Source organism: Scatophagus argus, chromosome 19 (genome assembly GCF_020382885.2).
Source record: "Scatophagus argus isolate fScaArg1 chromosome 19, fScaArg1.pri, whole genome shotgun sequence".
NCBI classification, from domain to species: domain Eukaryota; kingdom Metazoa; phylum Chordata; class Actinopteri; family Scatophagidae; genus Scatophagus; species Scatophagus argus.
Genome location: NC_058511.1, coordinates 6528507 through 6553071, shown reverse-complemented (window position 1 = coordinate 6553071; position 24565 = coordinate 6528507). Strand labels below are relative to the sequence as shown.

Genomic DNA, 24565 nt, shown 5'->3' with positions numbered 1-24565 from the left:
TCGGATTGTTCTGTCACTTTTCCACCATGAAAAATAAAATATTCAGAGGACAAACAATAGGCACCATTTTGTTCAGCATCCAGAGGAGGATCGGGAGCAGCAGGCGGTGCAGTTAGGGGTTCATATAACACCTCAATAAGATCCATTACTTGATTTAATTGCATCTGCTCGTTAAGCCAGGTGCCAGCGTTAGCCTCATGCATCACATGACGTGACATATGATAGCTTTACAATGTGGCAGTGAGCCCAGTCAGACAGCTCAGCCAGACGATGATGATGGCACTCGTGTCTCCAGTAGAAAGCTATTGTCAAAGGACCACACACACACACCTTCCTCTGCAAGGGTGTTGAAGTGTGTGCTGTGGCGGGTTTGTGTCTGTGTGTGTATTTTCAGTGAGAGTTTACGGAAACAAATCAAGCCATATTTTGTGATTGTATGTTCTTGAAATTAGGAGAGCAGCTATTAAGTTAAAATAACATTAAAAAACACAAAAACAAGCAAAACTATTCTGAATATTCCACTATAAATACCAGCTAAATGTATTCATTTTCAACGTGTAACTCCAGTGTCAGGTTTACATAGACTAGTCAGCTACAAATGACCACATGATCAAATGTTGGACTGACCTTATAAATAGTTTTCATCATTTCTCGTCACAGTCTGCTCCAGCAACACTGCACATGTGATCTTGGATTATTAGCCAAGTTTTTCTGCCATAGTTAGAAAGCCATGACGATAAAAGCCCAAAGATTTAGCTGGTCATAGCCTGATTGTGTTAAAGGAATAGTTTAACATTTAGGGAAGACGACAGCATTTCTTAATAACATTCCTCACATTTGGTCATTAAAGAATTGTGACTAAGATAATGAAAATTTCCTCGGCGATATCTTTGACATTGCCGTACAGCATTTTCTTGTTACTAACTGGTCAGGCTAAACCTTTTCCCAAACAGCCCTGCCTGACTTTTAAATAACAACATCAGGATGAGAAAGCTATTCAGACCCATCGTGCCTTTGTGTCCTCTCATTTAATCCTTTTTTTTTTTCATATTGTCTTCCCTTTTTGCTGAGTGAACTGCTCTATGCGCGTTATGTGCCAGACTAAGCATGCCACCCCTTCGCCAGCACATGTCGGTTTAGGATAGCATCTGCTCCCCGAGAGCAGCTGAACGAGCTGAACGGGGGCCAGAGCGAGTACACATGGAATTGGGTGTCAGAGGCAGGTGACACTGCTGCACAGGCTGCAGAGAAAGAGCAAATACATCTCTCTGAATTAGAGACTGGGAGGACAGAGAAATAGAGAGACAGGAGAGTGGAAAGTCAGGACCAGAAAGTAAATAAATGCGAACGAGGGAAACGAGGAAAAGCATAGCAAAAGACAAGCTGCAGCTGTACTTAAAAAGATCTCTGATTTGAATAAAACAATGCAGTCCACATTATCAGAAATGACAAGGCAGGTGTGAAATAGCTGTGTCAAATTATGGCAAACTTGTCACATATATTTTGTCTTTGTAATGACATCAAGCCAGACTATTTCACATGCAATTTCCCATATGCCAGACCCGTAGAGACTCCCACCCCTCCGCTGTGTTGGGATTAACAACCACAAAATTGTTGTTTGTGTTCTACATTATCAGCTGCCTCCTCACAGTCACGTGCGGCCAAAACAAAAAGCTGTTCGGCGTGCAAATGGATCAGCTAATAGTGTGTGAATTTTAGCTGTCGTCTCCTGATTCACACTTGGCCCAGTTCCTAGCCTAGATGTAAGTGTGTCTCTGCTCTTTTTATATTGCACAGAAAACTATCCTCGTCATCCTCACTGCCATCATCAGCAGTGACATCTGCGTCTAATTATTCAGTAGTCTAGGCAAGTGCTTTCCAACAAGGGGTCTGATGTTACCCCCCCCTGCCTCGACACCACGTCATGTTCCTAATTTGCTCTTTTGAACTGGTTTTAAACTGGATGATATTTAACACTATGAGCCATATAAAAGTTACAACATTTTCTCGACTGAACCCTCAGCATTTCAGTTCCATTTGGTCAAGTTTGCATTGGCACTACTTGAAGTGGTATTTCAGCTGTTTGTACACGATTTATAGCTATTTCAAACATTTAACCATTACTTTGAGCTATTTTAAACTGTTTATTCATTAGCAGATTAAACCATTTATCCCTTAGCCTAACAATCAATTGTTTATCCCCTACTTTTAGCAATTGCAGCTATTATTTTAAGTCAGTTATTTAAACTGTTGACAAATACTTTTAGAAGGGCCTATGTGTTTCAACCATTTGTTACTTTTAGGTATTACATTTTTCAGCTGTTTATCCATTACCATCAGCTGTCCATTTTAAGTTATCCTTAAAATAGTTAAGGATGAGACACACCAGACTTTAAACTACCTCTAATGTACACCAGTCTGCATCAGTATGAGATGATCAGAACAAGTGCTCAACACAACGTTTAGTTTGTAAAGCGAGAAAATGGCGGCTAACACGTGCAGCTTTCACCCAGTAAGTAGTACACGTGACCAAGTGTCGTTTCATGTTCAGCAGGCGTTCGACAGGCTTTGTGGCAGGAAGGTTTTGCTCACAGGAGCTAAAGAAAAGACTTGGTGCATCAGTATTTGATGATTTGGGATGAGAACACGTTCGTAATTCCATCTGATGTCATGTATCTATTATGAAAGCAAATCAAGTTGTCAGTTTCTTCTTTAGCTAACTGGTAATCCACTACTTTCATCTATTTCAAATCTGCTTCTGCAACTTTTAGCCATCTAACCATTTATGCATTATTAACTTAAAATTCTGTTATTTGTGGATATTTTTAGCATTTTAAATTCCATTTAGTTGTATCTGGATTTCAGCTGGCTACAACCATATTTTACATCCATTATTTTTAGCTAATATAACAATTTCAGTATCATATTTTTTCATTATGAGGACAGTGGTCAGGTAATAGACCCCACTGGCTCAGAAATAACGTCATTATTCTGTGTATCTCGGCTTATTTTGACCTCGTGTATTACCAGTATGTTTTGCCAGGCACTAACTGCAGGTACACGTAAGTATATATTCCATGAAGAAATGATTTTAATATTTCAGAATCACATTACACAACATGCTCTCATTTTGTCCTCACTCGTTCTCTCTTTGTGCCCACACAGGCACACTTTTACAGCAGATAGCCCAAATGGGGCACTTGAAACAGATACGTCTGTCATTTGAGTTGACCTCCTAATAGCCTGGAAAGAAATCCCAACTTGCAGTTCCTACATTAACAATGACTACAAATTAAAGACTTCCTGCCATCTTACTTACTTGTATAGCTTTAAATGTGTCAGGTCCTATAAATTCTCCCCTGAATTTACTACAGTGTAGAACATGAGATAAGTATTCGAACTCTGAATCTTTCAGTTTTATTTCTTCACCTTTCATGTTCTTTATTTCCCTTCATATTTCATCCCTCCTTTCCTCTCCTGCCCTGTCCACCCCCCATCCCCCACCACACACACACACACACACACACACACACACTCTTGTGTACAGAAACTGAATATGTGAACTCCATTTTAGTCAAGCCGTGTTGTTAGTTTTAAAACAAATCCATATCAACTGTATATCAGGTACATAAATCACGTGATTTATTTAATTAGCCAACCCTCGCAGAGATCTCACACTCTGCTTGGAATGCCTTGCTTGCTGACCTCATGGAAAACTGCAGCCTGCCAAGGTTTCCTCTCATATCCCCTAAAAAGGAACCTAAGGCATTTTGGAAATAGATCCTGATAGGGATTTTTTTTCACTGTGAAAGAAAAACATAAGACTGGGATGGCCTGACTCACAGACACAGAGTGGTGCTTTTGATGGAGGATAAAGTGCCTCTACACACAGCGTGTGAATGTTGTGGGTGTATTGCGTGATGATGAGAGGTTTTTACTACAACACAGGTACACTCAGGGCACTGGCAGCCGAGCCACAACTCTCTGATCTAACCGCTGGTCGCTTTGGTCTTCAGGCTTGTGATGCTTTAGTGTTTGGGCCTCAGCTGTGAGCTGGATGAGAGCACATGCTCCCAGGCCTGATCTGGAGCCCATGCAGGGGTAACCGAGTTTAAGTGAACCCAGACAGACGCTTTGCCAATGTGCTGTCTCCTCTGGCGTTACATCAGATTGTGATGTGATGAATACACCTCCTATCCTCGACTTTCTCTCTTTTACACCGATCAGCCACAACATTCAAAACCACCTGCTTAACAATTTGTGGGTCCCCTTTGCTCTGCCAAAACAGCTCTGAGGTGGGAAGCCCCAGGGAGGGTGGATTCGTTATTCCAGTGCATCCCACAGATTCGTCCATAACTAAGACCACAAGCTTATCCTTATCTTTAAACCAATTGGTTCTGGTAACTGATTAGAAAATATCAGATTAATTTAATAATTTATGCGACAGTCTGCTACTTTAACCGCAAATGGGAAAGATTTTAAATTCCCTTTTAAACAAATGGGCTGTTTTTGAGTTGTATTTAGTATTTCAAGATCAATTAACTTCTTAACTGATGTTACAAACATGTATCATATTGAGTAGTCATTTATTTCTTAATCCTTTTGCACTGAAATTACATCAATCAATAAAACATCAGAAAGGAAACATCTGCAACTCTGAACTGAAAATAAATGAAGCAGCCATGTTTCTTTTTCCGTTTTTTTTCATGATTGCACTGAAAGACTTTAAATACTGATATTTTTTTCCCAATGAAACATATTCCGTTTTTACTCTCACACAAATGGACACTACACTGCAGCTGTCAGCAAGGCCTTGTGGGTCAAAAGTTCAATAGAGTAATGGAGGGAGGCAGGAGGACAAGAGCTGTGTTTGAGCGCCTGAATAAACAATCACAAGGTCGCCTGGAGTTTGAGGTGTCTGTGACTGAGAATTGATGGGAGTCCGCGAGTCCACATCTTTGATGGAGCTGGGACATAATTCGTGGGAAATACGGACTCACAGTCGAGTTTTAATGTAACATCTTTGGGTGTCATCCACAGAAATTCTTGATGCTTACAAATGGACAAGAGTTGCAGCGTGTCGGGTCGTGTAATGATATCTTTGGCCGGACACAGCTGGAGATGAAAGCGAGCTGTGGAGAAGGCATGCTGGGAAGCGGAGGGGGCTGCTGCTCAAAGACAGCCTGTACCGACAGGGATGACAAGATCGGTGTTTATTCGCACACTTGTGCAGAACATTCTTGGAGCTGCGCGACATTTCAGGGATGGAGTAAACGCAGATAAGGGTGACGTCACGCTGGGATGGCTGCTCAGGCCACCTGTGTGCTGGAGAAGTGGGCTGACCATATACGGCTGAATATAGTGATTCTAGTAACACCTCTGAACATGCTTCAGCTTTGCAGAAGGAATTTGTTTACCGCCCACTGCAGTGATACACGCACACAGTCATGTGTGTCATCTTAGAGCTATGAATAATTAGAAGTGTTCACTGCCACTGTGCTTCAAAAGGAGTTTTTAACTAACTGCTGATGAAAGGAAAAAAAAAAGTTCATTCAACCCTGATGACATGTTTGTGCGTCTATATTTCTGTAAAGTTCATTGTTTTTTTCTCTTTCAAGGTCAGAATTTCCTGCATGGTTTTTAGTTTGATTTACTCTACTGAATTGCTTTTAACAATGTCCTCGTTGTATATAACTGCTATAATCCAGATGAGAGAAGCTCTGAGTTGATCAAAATGTTGCCATGCACTCACAGCAATAAGTTTTACATGCAGCAGTGGATGCAGTGAATTTCCTCCAGTATATTTTATTTAAAATCCACATTGTGCACAGTTTGTAATGAGTAAAAAGAAGGGACAGACTGATCATCAGGGCCAGTATTCGGCATTTTCTAGTTACTGCTGTGTTTTTTTTTCTTTTTGTCTGACCGCCAATAAAATACATTTGTTTAAAAAATGTGAATGTGTTACTGATACTGATATCAGTATCAGTATCTTATCTCTGTCAGTACCACTCGGAGATGGAGTGAAAAGTGTAATGTTAGTACCTGAAAAACTGTACTTCAGGGTTACTTTGACACTGAGATGTAAATGTATATCACTTCCAATAATCTGCTATCTGTCTCTCTGAGCGGAGTATCGGCCCAGAAAATAAGCATCAGATCATTTGTCGTTTGCTCTTTGCTTGGCACCGAGCACTTTATCCAAAAGTACTTAGCCACATTAGATGCTGTCCTTTCATTATACCTGAGCAGTTGTTCCAAGACAACAGAATCCAACAAGCTACTGTTTTCAACTTTGCCTTTCGGCCTGGAGAGAAAACCCTACACCACACACACACACACACACACACTGATGAGTGTATTATACGTCATGGCAGTAGCTGGTCTCCAGGGTGCAAAGATGTCTGAGGACATTATCAGTCACCGCTGAACTCCAGAGAGCAAAGCTGCCACCAGCATTTCTGTTACAAAGTCCACATCCCAGAGTCTCTAGAGTCTCTGGACTTTCCATCATGTATTTAACATGCTGTGTTTCATAACATGATTTGTAATTCTAGTCCCACTGCTGTGCACATACAGACATCAGAAAACACCTCCATGGTCTGTTGCACATTTTTGTAAATTTGGGTTCTACCAGCTTCTTCTTTTTATAAACTGCTGACAAATTAGCCTCTGATGAATGCAACACCTCTTTGAGAATCCTGCCCCATTAGGTGAGGCGATGCTCTTGATGAATAGGTTGTGCTCCTCATCTTGTTGGCAGGAACAAAGTGTGCCTGGTAATCAATGAAAATTTAATTGAGTGACAGAGAACTGCAGACCTAACAGGCACATTATGCCATTCTTTGATGTATTTTCAAAGCCTGTTTTAATCTCTACCTAATTAATCAGTATAATGTAGACTTTGGATGCAGTAGGTGATGTTGTGTTTCAGAAGCAGAGGACTTTAAAGGAACTGTTTACACTCAGTTGTCATGTTTGGAGGCAAACTAGCAATCACTGGACCGAAAGGTGAAACAACAGCCAGCACCGAGGACAGTATCTGCAATGCACAGAGAAGCAGTGCAGGAAGATAACAGACATTTAATTTAGGAAATCCAAGTGAGGATAATATGGCAAAGCACTGAATGAAGCTGCCCATCTGCTAATATGAATATGAGTGGATTCAAAACTGTGAAATGATGGTAATAACGCGTTTGAAATTAAATCTCCAAATTAGAAAATGTTGCCAATGTTTTAGAATGGCAGAGATATCATGAGGGAATATTTCTCCCCTCTGTGGAATGATTTTTAAATTAGGACTAACCTGTTGCTAGAGGCTTTGGCATAAATGATTGGCTGTAAATTATGATTCCTTAATGAGAAGCAGCAGGAAGGAGGGAATGAGAGTTTAGAGTACCGTGCACCTGTGCTCTGCTGACATTTATAAGCCTCCCCTTGCTTGTTAGTTTTGCCTGATAAGTCTTTTGAAGGCTCTTATCGCCTTTCAATGTTATGCGATTTTCATATTTTCTTTCACATGATAATTACAGAAATTAGATTATGTGACTGTCAGCCCCGGGTTGCGGCAAAGCCTCTGATGCTCCTTTTCTATGATACAACAATCCTTAAGCAAATAGAAGCCTTTTAGAGGGGAATTACTGTGTAGGAGAAACCTCCCCAGATGATCTGTGTTGTGCCGTCTAACCTTGAAATATGTGCAAGTACTTGCAGCTGCATGTGTCCTTTAAGGCTTTGGCTTGAGACGGCCTGTGAAAGAAACCAGGCTTCTTCAGATGTCAATCGTGCTGCCATTGTTTTCTTCACCTTTCAGAGCGGTGAGGCAGCACTTTTCTTCTGCCAGGGGCAAAGACTGTAATCCGTGTAAACAGAGCCAGTGGCCCTGATGGCTTTGTCCCACGCACACCAAGACAAGCCGTGGAGACGTGCTGTCTCATGATAACTTTGTCACTGTTGCGGGGAGCGGGAGAGGAGAGGGGGAGGTGAGGGGGAGGACGAGCGTGTCGTGCAGGCCTCTCCCTTCTCTCACACAGCGGCGGGACTGCTGGCCTTGTCGCCTCCAGCTCCTGCGTCTGTGGTTGACGAGTGCCGCTGTCACTCCGGTCACCCTCCCCGTCTCGATGAGCTGCTCCCTGCTGCTGACAGCTCCTGACAGGCCTGCAGCTCCTCGTCTCTGCTCACCTGAACACATGTCCTGCTTCTTCTGTAATGAATGGTTAATAAGTGTTTTTGCTTTATCAGCTTTCAGGTATTGACATGTACTTCTTGATGTGAAGTTAGACTCTGGAGTTATTTTTGATTGTAACTATATGCGCTGTGTTTTAGCAAGTCAGATGACATATTATCTTCTTATTCCTCATCCGGTAAACTTAAAAATAAGAGAGTAGACTAAGTGATCAACAGTGTGGATGATCTCTCTGGTCCATTTACAGTCGGAGGTTCCTTTCTTATCCATAATGAAACATGGCAGCTGAACACAGCTGACAGTGTGATAATAAATGGTTAATAGAGATGAAAGTTCACTTAAAATGATGTTGAATAAACAGCTGTTAGTTAGCTAAGTCGAAATCGCTCAACGTTTTGAATACAAAGTTAAAACAGTGAGCTAAGTTAGTGATGAACATTTGAAAAAACATTTTTATCTTACAAAAATCTAAAATTAATGGATAATGGTTGTTAAAGTATCAGTAAAATGGTTGAAAACAGTCAAATCAGTTATCTTAATAGGCAAAAAACAGTTTGCTGTTTGCTACTAAACAGTTGAAATATGAAGCTTCAGTAACGGATAGAAGACTGACATGTTTCTACAGGTTGTAGGATTACCAGTGCAAACCTGTTGAGAGTTTAACTGTGTGAAAAAATAGGTGTAACAATACTTGTAAGAAACGACACATTGCTAAACATCGAACAAATTAAGAACATAATGCAGTATTGATGAAGGGGAAGGCTCCAAGTTAATTTAACGGGGATGTGGGGGTATGTCAGATAAAAAGAACCAAAAGTCGCTGAGGCACATCCACAGACACCAAGGTCAACATTAAGGTTATCAGTTGGCCAGAGAATCAGCTGTAATAAATTGAGTAGCAAGTACTTGTCAGTCATCTCTCTGTCATCGTAAAATGGGATGAAATTCTTTGTAGAGATGGACCTAAAAATAGGCAATGCCCCTAAGAAGCACAGTGTCTCTTTGCTTGGTGAGTGGGTCAGGTTTTTCCTTTCACAAACAGATACATCAGTTGTAATGGCTCTCATTTTGGCGGCACAACTGGGAAAGCTTTAAACAGATTTGGCACCAGACAGACAGATGGCTCAACCCCATGGATCAGTGTGACAATAAAACCAGAGCCCAAAGAATTAAATCACCCCGCAGAGTAATTACATTCAGAGTATTGGTCAACCTTTTCCATTTGCTGATCCCATTGTTATCAGGGACATCATCTCTCAGCTCCTGTGTGCAACGGGTCCATGTGTGGGGAATATATTTCTGGTGGTAATGATGTTGCATGCAAGGGCGCTATATCCTGTGGGACAATAGGAGTTAAGAGATGACGCTATGAGACAAAAGGTTGATGCTTAACCTGAAATGTGCCGGAAGAAGGCCCAAATCCATCCTGAAATTCATGAGCTCTTCAGTGTTAGTGCATACAGAATCACTCAGAATCGGTATGAGTCACGCCATATCTGAGATTGGCTGGTGGTGAGCACTCGATAGTATTCTCCACATGGCCATTTCAGTGAGTGCACATGTCACTGACTATACAGAATGTCTATCTAGTAAATCATTCATTGGCTTCTGGTGTGTTTCACGGAAAATAAGTTAATATAAACCTCCTGTTTTGAACTTTGACATGACGTTTTGTACCACAATGCTGCTGAATTAACTTTAGCTTTGAGGGGGATTTATTTTTTACTCATTTCTTTTGACTGTATGACTGTTCATTCAGAGGACTCAGTGGAGCAAGTCCACACTGCTGACTTTTGCTATTGTGCCATAGGGGTTTTATAATCTGAAGATTCAAAAGCCTGCAGGACAAAAGACTGACTTTAGTTCATACTCAAAAATGACCACTAATATTTGCAGCACACCTTATTCTGTCCTGTTTATTTGATCTGGAAAAATTGCAGAGGATTAATTAGGTGCAAACATACTCATTAGTAGGAGCCACTCTACGGAGACCAATTGTCAATGAATTATTCAAGCTCCCATACACGACATCAATATTCGGCCACCACACGGCTGTGCATTCTCATCTTCAATTTCATTCTGCCACAGTGAAATGATGGGTCCTTGAGTTTATCAGAAGTGCTCCTCAGAGCATACAAATCATTTATATCTGCCTACTTCAGGTTTGACTATCTTTCCCAGCCTCCAGCCTTCTTTTCCCAGACCCCTGTCCTCTGCACTGTAGATTTAATTAGTTCTGCCCCAGTAACCCTGCTCCTTTCTCCTTCTCACCCTCAGGATATGGCCATGCAGCCCCCAGCACAGATGGAGGGAAGGTGTTCTGCATGCTCTACGCCCTCCTGGGCATCCCTCTCACCTTGGTCATGTTCCAGAGCGTTGGTGAGCGAATCAACACCTTTGTCAGGTACCTGCTCCACCGCCTGAAGAAGTGCCTTGGCATGAGGCGCACTGAGGTCTCCATGGCCAACATGGTAATCATCGGCTTCATATCCTGCATGAGCACACTATGTGTAGGTGCACTGGCCTTCTCCCACTTTGAGGGATGGAGCTTCTTTCATGCTTACTACTACTGCTTCATCACGCTCACCACCATCGGCTTCGGGGACTATGTAGCACTGCAGAATGAGCAGGCTTTGCAGACCAAGCCGGAGTACGTGGCCTTCAGCTTCATCTACATCCTGACGGGTCTGGCTGTGATCGGAGCCTTCCTCAACTTAGCAGTGCTGCGGTTCATGACCATGAATGCCGAGGATGAGAAGCGGGATGCTGAGCAAAGGGCTCTCCTTGCTCATAATGGTCAGGCAGGTGGACGCATCCACTGTTCTGTAGATCCGGCCTCCCCCCCTTCCACACCGTCCGCTTGCGGTGGAGGAGGCACTGTTGGAGGCAGTGGGGTAGGGGCAGCGAGCCGGGGTCTACGTAATGTTTACGCCGAGGTGCTCCACTTCCAATCCATGTGCTCCTGCCTTTGGTACAAGAGTAGAGAGAAGCTGCAGTACTCCATCCCTATGATCATCCCACGTGACCTCTCCACTTCGGACACGTACATGGAGCAGGGAGAGGCTTTTTCCAACCCCCTGCACTCTAATGGCTGCGTGTGCACCCTGCAGCGTCACTCGGGCATCAGCTCAGTTTCCACTGGTCTGCACAGCATCAACACCTACAGAAGACTCAATAAGCGCAGAAGCTCCATCTAAACCAGGAGGACTTGATGTGTCAAGGTCAAGTCCCCCTAGTGTGCACCACATTTCTACTGTGGCACCAGATCAGCTGGGGACAGGACTTCAGTCCTGGAGAAACATCTTACTCCTGATGTTTGTTTTTCTGGCACTGGACAGCTTGGTGCTGCAGCCTTCAGACTCCAGTCGTGTCTTTGACTTCCATTAGCTAAGCACAAAACATTTAGGACTAACATCATTGCAGATGTCAATGAAAAATATTGCTATTGGTTGTTTAAGGAACATTCATTATACAAACTCTGAAGCTGTAGAAGATGGGGGGAAAAAACACACGCGGTTCTCTCTGCATATCACAATACTGAATTCAGTGTTTCCTTTGTTCTTAAGGCAGAATTTCAAGCTCTAACATGAAAAGAGACAAAGTACACTGTGAGATATGGGGGGTGTATGAACAGTATATAATGCCCCTCTAAAGAATATTTTATTGAATGATCTTAAATCCACTTTTTCCAAAAAACTGTCTGAAAGGAATCTTTGGTGGGAAATGTTAACATACTCTTCAGTGACATTAAAATGTGTATATAGTTGAACACTTCACTCAAAAGAGTTATTGAGGGAAAGCCTATTTTTTCAGTGACAGTTTTCAAAAATGTTTTCAATGTCTTCTGTTGTGTGTCTGTAACTAATGTTCAGGTTTGAAGCCAAACTTTCTGATTTGTGTCATCTTTTTTTCTCCTTCTGTAGGAAAACTCATATTTACGGCATTAAGATGACTGATTGTTTTGATTGAGAATGATTGAGGAGGTTTGGCTTAAATGTCTTGCTGAAGGATGGGACACTTGGTACTGTTGTGGCGGTCAAACTTGTGACAGTGTCTGTAACCACTAGGCGTCCCTGCCAACCCTTTCAGACCTCACTGTTGTATTTTGTACAAATCGCTATGAAGTTATTTTTCATGGTTTCTTCCTGTACATCTTATTTCTTGTCGCTCGTCATATGTTTTCACATAGCACAACTATATTCTGATAGTTTAACTAAGAGCATGTAAGCTCACTTTGTGCATAGTAGAGAGTCATATCTTATTCACTGCTGCACCTTAGAAGACTGTTGTATATGCTTTAGGACACTGGAATTCAGTGCACTATTTTACGATTTCTTTTTATTTAATGGTTTCACAATATGTTTTGTTATGTAAATGACATGCCCTAAATAATTCTTTCTTGTGTTATTAGTCTGACATGTTTGACTTGATGCTCTGTGTTATTAATGATGGAGAATAATAGCAGTACACCTCACTAATAAATGGCCTCAGAGTTTGCACCTCATGCACTTAGGGGGTCTTTGCTCCATCCCCACCTAAACACACTTGACTCAACCAACTGAGGTCTTTATGCAGTTTTTGTTCTTGTTTCAGACCTTTAAATGAGTTTTATTAAATAGTCTTTATTTTATTTTATTTTTGTAGTTTTACTTTACAATGTATCTGTATTTTAGTCATATCACATTAATTTCTGTCGCATTTTCATCCTTTTTTCTACTGGAACATATTTACTTACTTATTAACGGTCTGTTAAAGTTGTACAGCATCTCACATGAGGTAAAAGAGGGACTGCAGTTGGCTTTGTGTGTGGCTATATACATTTACGGTATGTTTTTTCTTTAATCATAATAAAACATGATTTAAATAGTTCGTTCATTTGAGTGTCAACTGGTCTAATAATTTTGATCTTGTCATTAATAATGAAATACGTATTACCTCACTTAACCCATGGTTACTTTCCAAAGGAAAAGAAACAAAAAAAGACAGATACGATGGAAAAGTAGTTCACAACTGCAGTAAATTGTACAAAGGTACAACTCGGCAAGAGAAGATATTACCAGTCCGCTCAATTCTAGCTGTGTACCAAAAAGTTAGCAAGATTCAAAGCAAATGACACCGTGTGGTTTTTTGTTTGTTTGTTTTGTTTTGTTTTTTTAATTTCTAGATTTTTACAAGCAAATGGCTCATACCATACCTTGTTAAATGTGTTGAATAGTGAATGGGATGTGAGATGACCTCTCATGTGATGGCCTACAAAGTAAGTTCAGAGAGGCAGTGTAGGCTGCTTGCACTTTGTGTGTTACAGTCGCCATCCTGTGGTGAGGAGGAGGCACTGAAGGACTACACTCAGTGTTGATATTCAGATTATTTATCCACTCATCCGTCCATCCATTTTCAATGCCACTTTATCCGTCAGGGTCGGGGGGCACTGGAACCCATCCCAGCCGACAACGGGCGCGAGGCAGGGTAAACCCTGGACTAGTTACCAGTCAGTCACAGGGCAGACACACAAAGACAGACAATCACACAAGCTCATGCACTCACATCTCTGGGCAATGTAGAGTAGCCAATTAAGCTGATTAAATGTTTTTAGGACTGTGGGGGGAAGCTGGAGTACCCAGAAAAAACCCATGCAGGGAGAACACAGGGAGAACACGCAAACTCTACACAGAAGGGCCCAGATCGGGGTCCGATGAAAGCATGCATTTTGTTTACACTTTCCAACAAACTGAGTATGGGATGATCTGCACAGTCACATGTTTATTTTGTTTCTGTCAGAGATGTTCCTGCTTTTGTTTCTACTAACTGTGCCCATGCAGGTGTGTTTTATGCTTCTGTAAAACACAGGAAATTGTGTTCCAATTAATAAAACACACTTTAAACCATTACTTCAATATATGAAGTAGAACACACACCTATTATGTGACCGGGCCTGTTCAAACACTGTTGTAACAAATCTCTGGATTTATATTTGGCTCTGTCACCACTGCTTTCATCATGGCTAACTTTTCAGCGAGGCCTCAATGCTGCATTACATAACCAAAATTAGGATGGGGTTGCCAAGTTCACCCCCCCACCCCACCCGTTAGGATATTTATTATATAACTGTCACAGTCGCACCTTTGTAGCTGCAAACCATAAACTCTTCCGCTCCACTTGCAAGGAGGAAGTTTCCCAAAGATCAGTTGAGATCTTAATGTTCTCCATTACCTTTCATCATTCACCCTGCCAGGCCTGACATGTAGCAACGCTCTGCCACACAGTGTTCCTTTACAGCTCATCTATCTTTACATCACCTGTCGCTCTGATTTATATGACAACCACACACATAAACACATACAACCATGGAGGAGAAACAAACTCCAGAGATTTAGGATATATTTTTTTAATCTTTAAGTGAAATAGAAGTAAAATGATTGTACAATTGAATAAATTTATGTACTGAGTGCATTTTCCATCTTGTCTACAATACCATACATTATATCCACTGGTATGCAGATGACTCACAACTGTATATTTTAGTTTTATCAAACAATCTCAGTGGTGTTGAGCAGTCTCCTCTGTTACATGTTTTGTTCTGTTCATATCCTAACCCAAAGTTTGACCACAGACCACAAAGACCAAAGCATCCACTGCTGGGTGCTCCTGACCTGAATGAAAGTCCTAATTTTGTTGGTACAGGAAGTTCAATCTGTTTGCCAAAAACAGTAAATGATGAGTTCAACTGCTAAACATTTTTAAACTATTATTTTATCTTTAACAGTAACAGAACAAACATGATTTGAAACCTTTCTGTTTTCATCAGTATTACATTTCATATAATTCAAATGCACCATTATAAGCAGAACTATGTCCAGCAATTTGGAAATGCTGAGATGAAAAGCTACAATTCTACAGAATGTATTCAATGCACTACTTCTTTCTCAAATTCCCTGAAACATCACAGAGAACATCCTGTCCATGATGTACTCAGAGATATAGCCCTGATCATATGCTTAGTCATCTTAGTCAAGTCATTTTTCTACCTGTACTGTTCAGGCAGGGTGTTGCAATGCCTTTCAGACACACCTGAAGCTATAGAAAATGACAGAAAAAAATGCATGGATCTTTGAGTTTTAATGACACAAATGGCATCTGATGGGCTGCAGTTCTTCATGCTTGGATGGCCAAGCATTACACAGTGCTGTACACAGTGAACTGAGAGAAAACTCAGTCTGAAGTGATGCTCTCATTAAATCATTTTAGTTGTGCTTTTAACTTGGATAAACACCAGAAAAGGTTACACACAAATTACTATAAATTGCAAAGACATATGAATATATTGCCCGTTTTCCTCACTTCAGATAAAAATGAAAATTCTCATATTCAGCATATGAGTGGAAAAGCAATACACGAGGCCACCTCAGGTCAGACTAAATGGTTTCCAGCATGCTCGGCTACAGTGTGGTTGCTGTAAATAAGGCTCAGAATGCCCATTTCTAACACCACAAAACCAGCTGTTAAAGGTAATCTGTACTTCATCTTGTTAAAGTGGAACACTGACTAATCAGCATGCTGTGAAATCAAGGCACTCAATTTGAAACAAGAAGCACTACAAGTGCTTGTAACTTAACAAGTAGGCTCAAAGGGAGCCATCAGGAAACAAAATATTCATCACAAATGAGGCTACTTTTCAAAACATCTGAAGGAAGTGAGGTGTCTGACAATGAGTGAAATCTCTGCATTTCCTCTTACTCATTTTTCTTCAGAGGCGAACAGCCAGCATTTGAAGACACACAACCCCCTCCTCCTTCATGTCCTTCATGCTTTTCCTGTCAGTCTTTTGTCCCCTGAGATTGACAACTTGTAGAATATACAGTCATTATTCTGCAGAATAATCTCGGGATGAGTCCTTTTCAGAGGTAGTGGAGCATATTCACAGGAATAAATGAAAATGGTGAGAATGGGGGTATAGTTGTTTCGTGCATTATGGGTTTTCTAATCTTTCCACAGTCTCCATCTCTGACTGTCCAGTATTGAGTTCATCTCGCATCTCAGCACCATCGCATTGCTTTAAGCCGACTTATTTTTCACAGGAAACTGAAAAGCCGCCAGTCTGCCAGGACCTTTATCTCACAAGCAGAGAATTTTGGCCCGTTAATGGCTTCCATTAATGGCCTGCTTCTCTCTGTTGTTAATCACATAAAGAGGAAATGTCTTTTTATGTACTAAAAACCATCTCTCCTGAGGAAAGAAACAAGATGTTGTGTATTACGAACTGACATGTCATTGTCAAAATTACAAATCCTTCCCGTACCATTTTTTCCTCATCAATCAGTGCGTTGTATTTGATCTTTTAAAAACCCCACCACTTTATTTGCTTTCTTGGGATTGACAGAAAAAAACAAAACTCGAACATCACACTAATCGTCTAATTTCTGCCACTTACAGCCTGCACATGTCAATCCCAATCTGTGAAAAATAACTCCTTCTCTATGTCCTTTTGTGTTTTTATGACTTCTCATTGACTGGAAGTTTGAATATATTTTGTTCTATTATATCCTATTCTCTTTATTGTACTTTCTTTTTACCATTCTTCTCTCTCACACATAAACATTGCAGCATTTATGACAAGTTGCACAAGTCAAAAGTTAAAAAGAATGGCATGCCATCAAAGCAGTCAAAGACTGCAGAGCTTCATCTGATTTAAATATCAATGCACATACGTAGGCCTTCCACAGAATATGAACATGAACCAGCTCCTTTATATTTTACTTTTTGATTTATTTATTTAGTATTGAGGATTCAGCAGCTGGACAGAAAACTCTCAACGCAAACCACAAACTCATCATGCATGAAGCGCCTGACCCCAAAGTTCACACTTTAAGGTCACATGATAACCAAATGCTCTTCATCGCGACTGAGAAACTCCATCCGCTGAAGAACGTGACATAAAGCTTTGAAAACAGTGAGTTCAGCCTTGTGTGGAGAATTTACTTATCGAACTACATACATGTTGAATTTAGTGTCTTCTGTAGCTGGAAAAACAGACACTGGTTTGCTTTTCTTGCAGACATGAGACTATTACTGCCCTTATTGTCTGTTCAGTATTGAGCCAGGCCAGCTGTTTCTCCCTGTTTCCTTTACGCTAAGCTAATCTCACTTGCTTGAAGTAGCTTCATATTTACTACACAGATATGAGGGTGGTATCGGTCTTCTCATCTAATTCTAGGCAAGAATGCTAAAACTTCCCAATCTATTCATCTATCTATACCAAAGGTGAGTGGTTTATTCTGCAGTTTCTAGCCATGATTGAAGAGTTTGCTTCAGTATTTCCATTTTAATGTCTGACTGCAAGCTCAGACAACTGACTCATGTTGGCATTGCTATAACATTTTGATGATGTCCAGGTGTTGATACAACACCAACTCTTACTGACACCAAAACGCCAGTGTTTTTTAAAGCAAAGTCAAAGCTGAGACAATGCACATTATCATCTATTGTTTCTCTTATTTTTGTCCTGTGCAGTGTCACCAATCTAATAACTAAGTCACCTCATATACCAGGAAAGTAATAGAATGTAAACATATATTTGCAGGGCATCAACCACAATAATTAAATTTAACAGGGAATTAAAAGGTCTAGAGGATTATTAAAAGGACAAAGATGAGCATTTTGCATATTCTTAGTGGGGAATTCCTCTCCTGCTTGGTCATGTAAAGAATTCAGAAAGACTGACAGGTTTTCATTTTCTCCCTCCAGCACCTGTAGTTTTCATCCGTCTGTCAGCACATGACGACTTGTCATAGCGGCAGCGTCATACAACTCCGACTTCATCTCTCTGGTTCTTACATTTTCGTGTTATTTGTGAAATATCAAAGTAATCACACAAAAAATACACATTCGGGTGATTTTCATGCGCCGCATTAGTGAGCGTCTAAATCAAGCGAGGTGGTAGATGGGATTGAATGGCACTTTAAAAAGAAAAATAAATAAATAAAACATCTCCATCGTGGCCTGAGCACATTGATCCTTTTCCATCTTCATTTTACACTTGAATCAACTGGACACAGTGGCTGGCCTCCACTGTAACGTGATTATCTTAACTGATGTAAAGGGAAAATGGCATCCAGCAACAGGGATGCTGGGCAGGATCTCATCTTATGTGATGGTCTGACATTAGTGGTGTTACATAACTGTGACCTCAGGCGAGGCTCTGATGCCTCTTCACCCCTTCTTCCTTCCCTCCCCCCCTCCACCTCCTCCCATCTCCACTATAATCATTCTGCTTGCATGGCTTCATGGCCGAACAAGCTGTTGGCACTTGCCGAGATGTTCTTCAGATCAGTTGATGCCGTCAGCTGAGACGAGAACAAGCGGGAACACTAGCCAGAGCATGCAGAATCAGACCAGGAGCCATGTTACTGATTTCCACTGCAATCACTGATGCGCTGCAGCCAAACTGTAAAGCTCGGTGACCTCCAGTCTGTGACTAATACGAAGCCACTGTGAGGAAGGGAATTTTATTTCGTAGGAGCTGATTTTTGGTACAAAGAATGCCGTGTGGTTCATGTCACTCGTGATGTTGGTGATTTTTTTTCCTTTTCTTTTTTTGTTTTTTTTGTTCAAATTACAGGGAAGATTTTACGACTTGGTGGTTTCACTGGAACGCAAAGAACTGGTCCCTGCCATATTTTAATTAAACATATTCAACTGTATTATCTGAAGTTGTAAATGTAACCGAACTCTATTTACCTGGGCAGCTGAATTTATAACTGACAATCTAACTAACAACCTATTAAACTGTCAAAGGAGCGTGTGCTGCTGCTCTTGCTCTCTCACTTTCCCCTGCCTTTCTCCTTGTTCAGTAATCTTTTATTTATAACTAAACTGTGTTGTTTCCCTGTCTGCAAATGTGCTGCTGCTGTCTCGGCCAAGTAAGACGTCTTTTGTCTCAACACACCAAAACCTGGTGAAGCGAAGCCGAATAAGTAGTGGAAAAATAGACGTGTAGGTGTTCGTGTGGAGTTCCATGTGAGACTTTTGCTGATTAAGGTATCTGGTGTTGGATCATCAGCGGGTCTGTCAGAACTAGTACGTGACTAATGGGGGCGTCTGTCAGGTTGATTTGATAGAGCAGCACTGCAGAGGGACAATCAAAAGAGCTTCACATCAGAGAACACGTTGCTACCACCTGCGTTTACACAATTTACTTAATCTACTGACTGGCTGTACTTCCTTTTAAATCTTGCGTGTGAAGACAACCATTCAGAATCTCCATATAGAACTGAGGCTGTTAAGGAGAAAATCAAGGAGTCCATCAAATATCTTTTTCTGTTTTGCTTTAAATCATTTTGTAGGCCTCTTTCATCATTTATTGATATCCAGCTTTAATATATTTGATGTTCTTCCTGCATTTTTTCTTCTGAGACTTTGTTCTTTCCCCAGTGTCACAATGCATTGAGTTCAGAACTGAAAAAGCAACACCCTCTTTTACAAGAGTAGACAGAGCTTCAGGGAGGCTCTGTCATATGTCAACCTTGAAACTTCCACTCTGTTTTGACAACCAAAAAAAATACTTCATCATATTTTTATGCATTTTGTTCTTTTTAAAACATTCTTACTATGACATGCATGCAAATACTGGTTTGCATGCAAATATTAACAGAAGGTAAGACTACATTCAAATGAGAAAACAGACAAAATATGCATCTTGACGTTATATTAACACCTTGTGTTGTAACAAGACTGTAAGAAAACCTGATATTCAATACCAGTTAGAACAACAGAGGAAACCCTGTAGATTCAAGCTGCTATGAGTTGTGGCACATTTCAAAACATTTGAATGTGTATCATCCAGTTTAGTTACTCCTCTCTCCGAGCCTAAGGTGTGTGTAAATGACCGAAATAGGTATCACATCACAGCCTTCATGGCGCAATTTCAGCTGTGCCCTTTTATCTAGAAAGAAGCGCTGAGAGCGTCAGAAATGTTTCTGACTTCAGCATGGATTAACATCAAATCTTCAGCGCTGCCCCTGTGTCACTTGTGATTAGGTGTCCTCCAAGAAGATCTGCAGGAAAATTTACCAGGCCCTCCGTACCCTAGCATAGCCCGGCCCTGTCGCGAAGCTCCTCGAAGGTTAGATAATCAGCCCAGATATGAGCTGAAGTGATTGTTGTGAAATCCATACACAGAGCTTGTGTAAGACCAACAGCAAGGAATGTGACATGGATTCTGGACAGTGAACTGCACTGGATTAATGATGATATTAATATCACTGATAATCATCTTGTTATTGTACTAGGAATCATAATTATCACACCCAACAACAAGGACAAGAACAAAACCACTTAAAAGATGTAATACCTCACACTGAAATGTCTGAAAACATAATTGTGGGATCGTATTTTTCATTCTAGGTAGCTGTGTGCTCATTTGATCACCCGCTGCTATAAGTGCAGGGCGAGAGTCAGAGAGGACGTCAGTAGAAGTGACTAAACATAATGTGAATAAAACTTTAAAACTTTGCCTCGTCCTCGATTGATTTTCATCCGTAGTGGCAATTGCTTAACAATGCAGATAACAACTCCCATGATCCCACACTACATATGTCTTTTGTTTTGTTTTGACATAGCAGAAGAAATCACAGACTGCACATCTAACCACCCAGGGTACTGAATAATTAAATAAATGCTCCAGTAAGGAAACACAGTCAAGACACAGTCAAGAATCTTTACAGCAAAGATTTAAGTTTCGGTCAGTGACAGTAGAGGGGAGGTCTAAAATTAGCCCTGATGAAGCTTTCGATATGGAAACATGAGGGTTAGCGGTAGAAAAAAAATACACTTTTGCATTTAAAAGAAAGGAGCTTTGGCATCCTGCTTTCCAGTTTTACTTCAGAGAATCAGAGTCACGTCTCAAAAGAATTTTGCAACCGTAAATTAATCAGCAGTGACATATTAAAATGTAAACTCGCCAGAATGAGCTCAACAGCAAATTTGCACTCAGTCTAAACAGTCAGAACGGATTAATAACATTTCAGTTTCACTTTGTACCCATGAAGATGTCCTAACCTGCTCCCTGTGTCAGCGAACAGGCTAAGCAACATGTCCCACGTTTCTGTTTTATTTTTTTTATAGTTCTGCATACTTGCCCCTCCTCGGACGCTTTTAAACTTGATCAAAATCGGTCAGAGTCAACCCTGATTTAAAAAGCTGAGAAGTGAAACATCTTCTACAATCCAGCGTTTTATGCTTTGGAGAATTTGGATTTATGTGCTACACTGCATACACGTTAACCAAGTGACCTTAGTTGTTGCATAGCTGAGATCTGAGAGCTTGTGGGACCAACTGAATACCGCACGTTTGAGCTCTCAACATTAACACTGAGTGGGCTGCATGTGAGTAACAAACAAAGGAAGCACAATCCTCAGGTGGCCTTTATTCCTCTGTCAAGAATACTTCACATTTCAATCCTCTCATACCGAAATCTCTCGAAGGAGACGAGCTATTTCACAGTTTCTCTTCAGCTTTGTGTGTCTGATGGCCTCTTCAGACCACGCAGGGACTTTAGAGAGCACCAGTTCCTGCTACTAGCGCACTGAGCACCACTGGAGAGCGATTGCGTAAGTGATGACAGCCCTCAGCGGCTGACACATAATCACGACAACAGTCCTGCTGTGCTGCTGATACAGTAGATAACAGATAGAGAGGAGGCGACCGGACAGGAAGACAGGGGCTCACGGGTCAGGCGTGTCTGCGTCAGACATTTTCTGATATTTTAAAACGCAAAACATGTCAAAGCTTTTTCTGCAATGGCAACAGTAAACTTGCTGCATGAGGTAAAATGTTACAGTCTCAAAAACAAACAAACATGCAATTAAACAGGATTTTATGACTCAACCATCCTGTTATGGTTAATTTGAGACTGGCTGTTATGCCCATCCTGCAGTTATTTTCTTTTGATATTAACATTTTATATTTCGCACTGAACAGACAAGTAGCAGTTCAGAGTTTGCTGTGAGTATAAATTAAATTAGCTTTTGGGGTTTCTGAAAGCTGACAAATCTCTGCTGTGAGAGATTTATAGTCCAGCAAATTGCAGTGATGTCTTTCTCTGCTCTGCTTTACTCTCCTCACCGTCACACAAAGATAAGCAGTCCTTGTGTTGTTGTTGCCTAATATGGACTCGGGCTCCTGACCTCGCCGGTGTTTCTGCAAGCCCTGATCTCAAAAGGAATAATGGAGAATAACCTCCCAGTCACGCACATTTGAAACTTCCTGTCTCATTTTAATCTTTCACTCACACATAGGATGTCCAAAAATGAAAAAAGAATGATATTTAAAGGAACAGCTCTGCCCGGAAGTCTTGCTGTGTGGCTGCGGAGTTCCCTCACAGCTGCTGTTTATTTTATTATGGTATTTACAGCTCATGCAATGACTTTTAGTCCAGTAAAACGACATATAAACAATGCCAGTAATGGTGCCAGTAAAAGTAGCCTAATATTTTTCCAAGTTCAGGCCACACTGCACAGGACGGCTATAAACATCTGCAAGATGGCACAAATCACATAACTAACAATCTGAACAATCGGCCTGCTATACTTCCAACCAGCGGACATGAGGTCAAGTTAAAAAACAGAAATAATTGTTGATTTAAGAAATATAGTCATATATTCATGTCAAGGAGGAAAATAATCAGCCAGCTCAAAAACAAAGGTGTGATAAGGACATGAGTCGGTTGTAAAATTAGCACCGCATGCTGCAGTTGAGAGTGGCTGAAAACTAAACCGTGTGCAGAGAAGCTGAAATGAGTGGCCAAAAATAAATGGAAAAACAGAGAATATTCTTCCATATGAGCAGAGTGAATTGTAGGTTTTTCCATCAATGCTGTTTTTTTAATGTTTACGGGATGATGAGTGTCATCGCTACTGATCCATTAGACAAAATGCCCTCTGGATCAATACATGAATCCACCATCAGGCTCCTTCAACAATACAGCCAATCTGAAATCAGAGAGCAGTTGGCTTTTCTAAAATAACAGCACGTGCTGAGAAAATATCAATACACAACATTTGCTTCACTTTGACATTTCTGTTAGCAGTTAGTGTACTAATTGCCAAATGCTTTGGAGTTACACAAGACCTGTAGAATCAAAATGATCGATTAAGTCATGTTTAGGGCTAAAATGTAAAATAAATAAATAATGCAACCAATAAAACGCTTTTTTTCTCCTTCATTTTATCTCCTTGTTTCCTGAGACTTAAGTGTATTGCTCCTATTGGATAAAATTACACAACCACCAATCCCCCTGATCCTAGTGGTTAATTAATTTATAGGCACAAAATCAATATGGCTCCAGTTCTCCAGTGACCTCCAGGTAATCTCATGCAGAGGGGTAAAGTAAATAATTACATTACATAACCACATAAGAATCACACCAATTTAATGTAGAGGCTTGAATGTAAATCTTAATTTGTTTTAGTGCCTTTGGAGAGTAGCAGCATTCAAAGCAAACATGCAGAGAGAAAAAGAGTTGAGAATAATGTGACCAATATGGCTGAAAAAACAAAAACAATCATAAAACTTAGCTGTGCCTTGAAACTATCATCAACCAAAAACCTGCATTTAATCTGCACGGTGCTCTAATTTTTGTGTTTTCAAACTGAACTGTAAGTAAGTAAGTAACCACAAAAATGAAACGTTTTATTATTTAATTATTCACGACAGTAAACACTTTGAGCAGTGCGACTACGGAGGTGTTCATATTTAAGTTGAGAGAAAACAATAGACCACAAAGTAAATGTAAAGCAGAAAATAATCACATCGATTACAGAGGCTAGGCTAAACGTAATCTAACATGTCTGACAAAATGTACGGTAGCTTAGCAACAGAGTGGATGAGGTAAAAGCCAGCATTGCATGAAGTCATCAACATGCATGTGTGTCCTCTTGCATAAGGCACCTCCATAGCACTGCTCGAGGTCAGACCCCGCCATGTGCTGTAACACGTCTGACCTGACACAGTTGTGACAGGTGATTTTGAAAGGGCCTGTTAACTATTGATGTCTGAGTGCGTTCAGTCCTAACAAACCACTCGGGGACCTGCTGCTTCAGTGTGTCACTATACAGCTTCATATTGATAGACTTGGTGCAGTCAGTGTGAAGGTTTGGGAGAGCAATCAGTTCCAGAGGTCTTATGGTATTTAACAAAACGATGGCTAAAACAATGTCAGGATTGCAATAGAAACAATAATCCTTGGTATGGAGTGTTTAAACTTATCTTTAGAAATCATTTGTGGTGCCCCAACAACGAGGCTTGATCATCTAAAATGTAGCAGGATTGCTGCCATCTTATTACAATACAGTTTAACTATTAGGATACGTGATGCCGTCAGTCATT

At 40.8% G+C, this 24565-nt stretch overlaps 2 protein-coding genes across 2 annotated transcripts in view; one reads left to right on the top strand and one right to left on the bottom strand.

The window, feature by feature from the left end:
• kcnk3a (potassium channel, subfamily K, member 3a) overlaps window positions 1-13278 on the top strand; it is a 29351-nt gene extending 16073 nt beyond the window's left edge. The window contains exon 2 of the mRNA XM_046372378.1: window positions 10463-13278. Coding sequence (XP_046228334.1) covers window positions 10463-11382 — 920 coding nt within the window. The 3' untranslated portion in view covers window positions 11383-13278. The remainder of the gene's footprint in view (window positions 1-10462) is intronic.
• LOC124050158 overlaps window positions 7109-24565 on the bottom strand; it is a 101253-nt gene continuing 83796 nt past the window's right edge. The window contains exon 4 of the transcript XR_006841563.1: window positions 7109-8203. The gene's annotated coding sequence lies outside the window, so the exon portion shown is untranslated. The remainder of the gene's footprint in view (window positions 8204-24565) is intronic.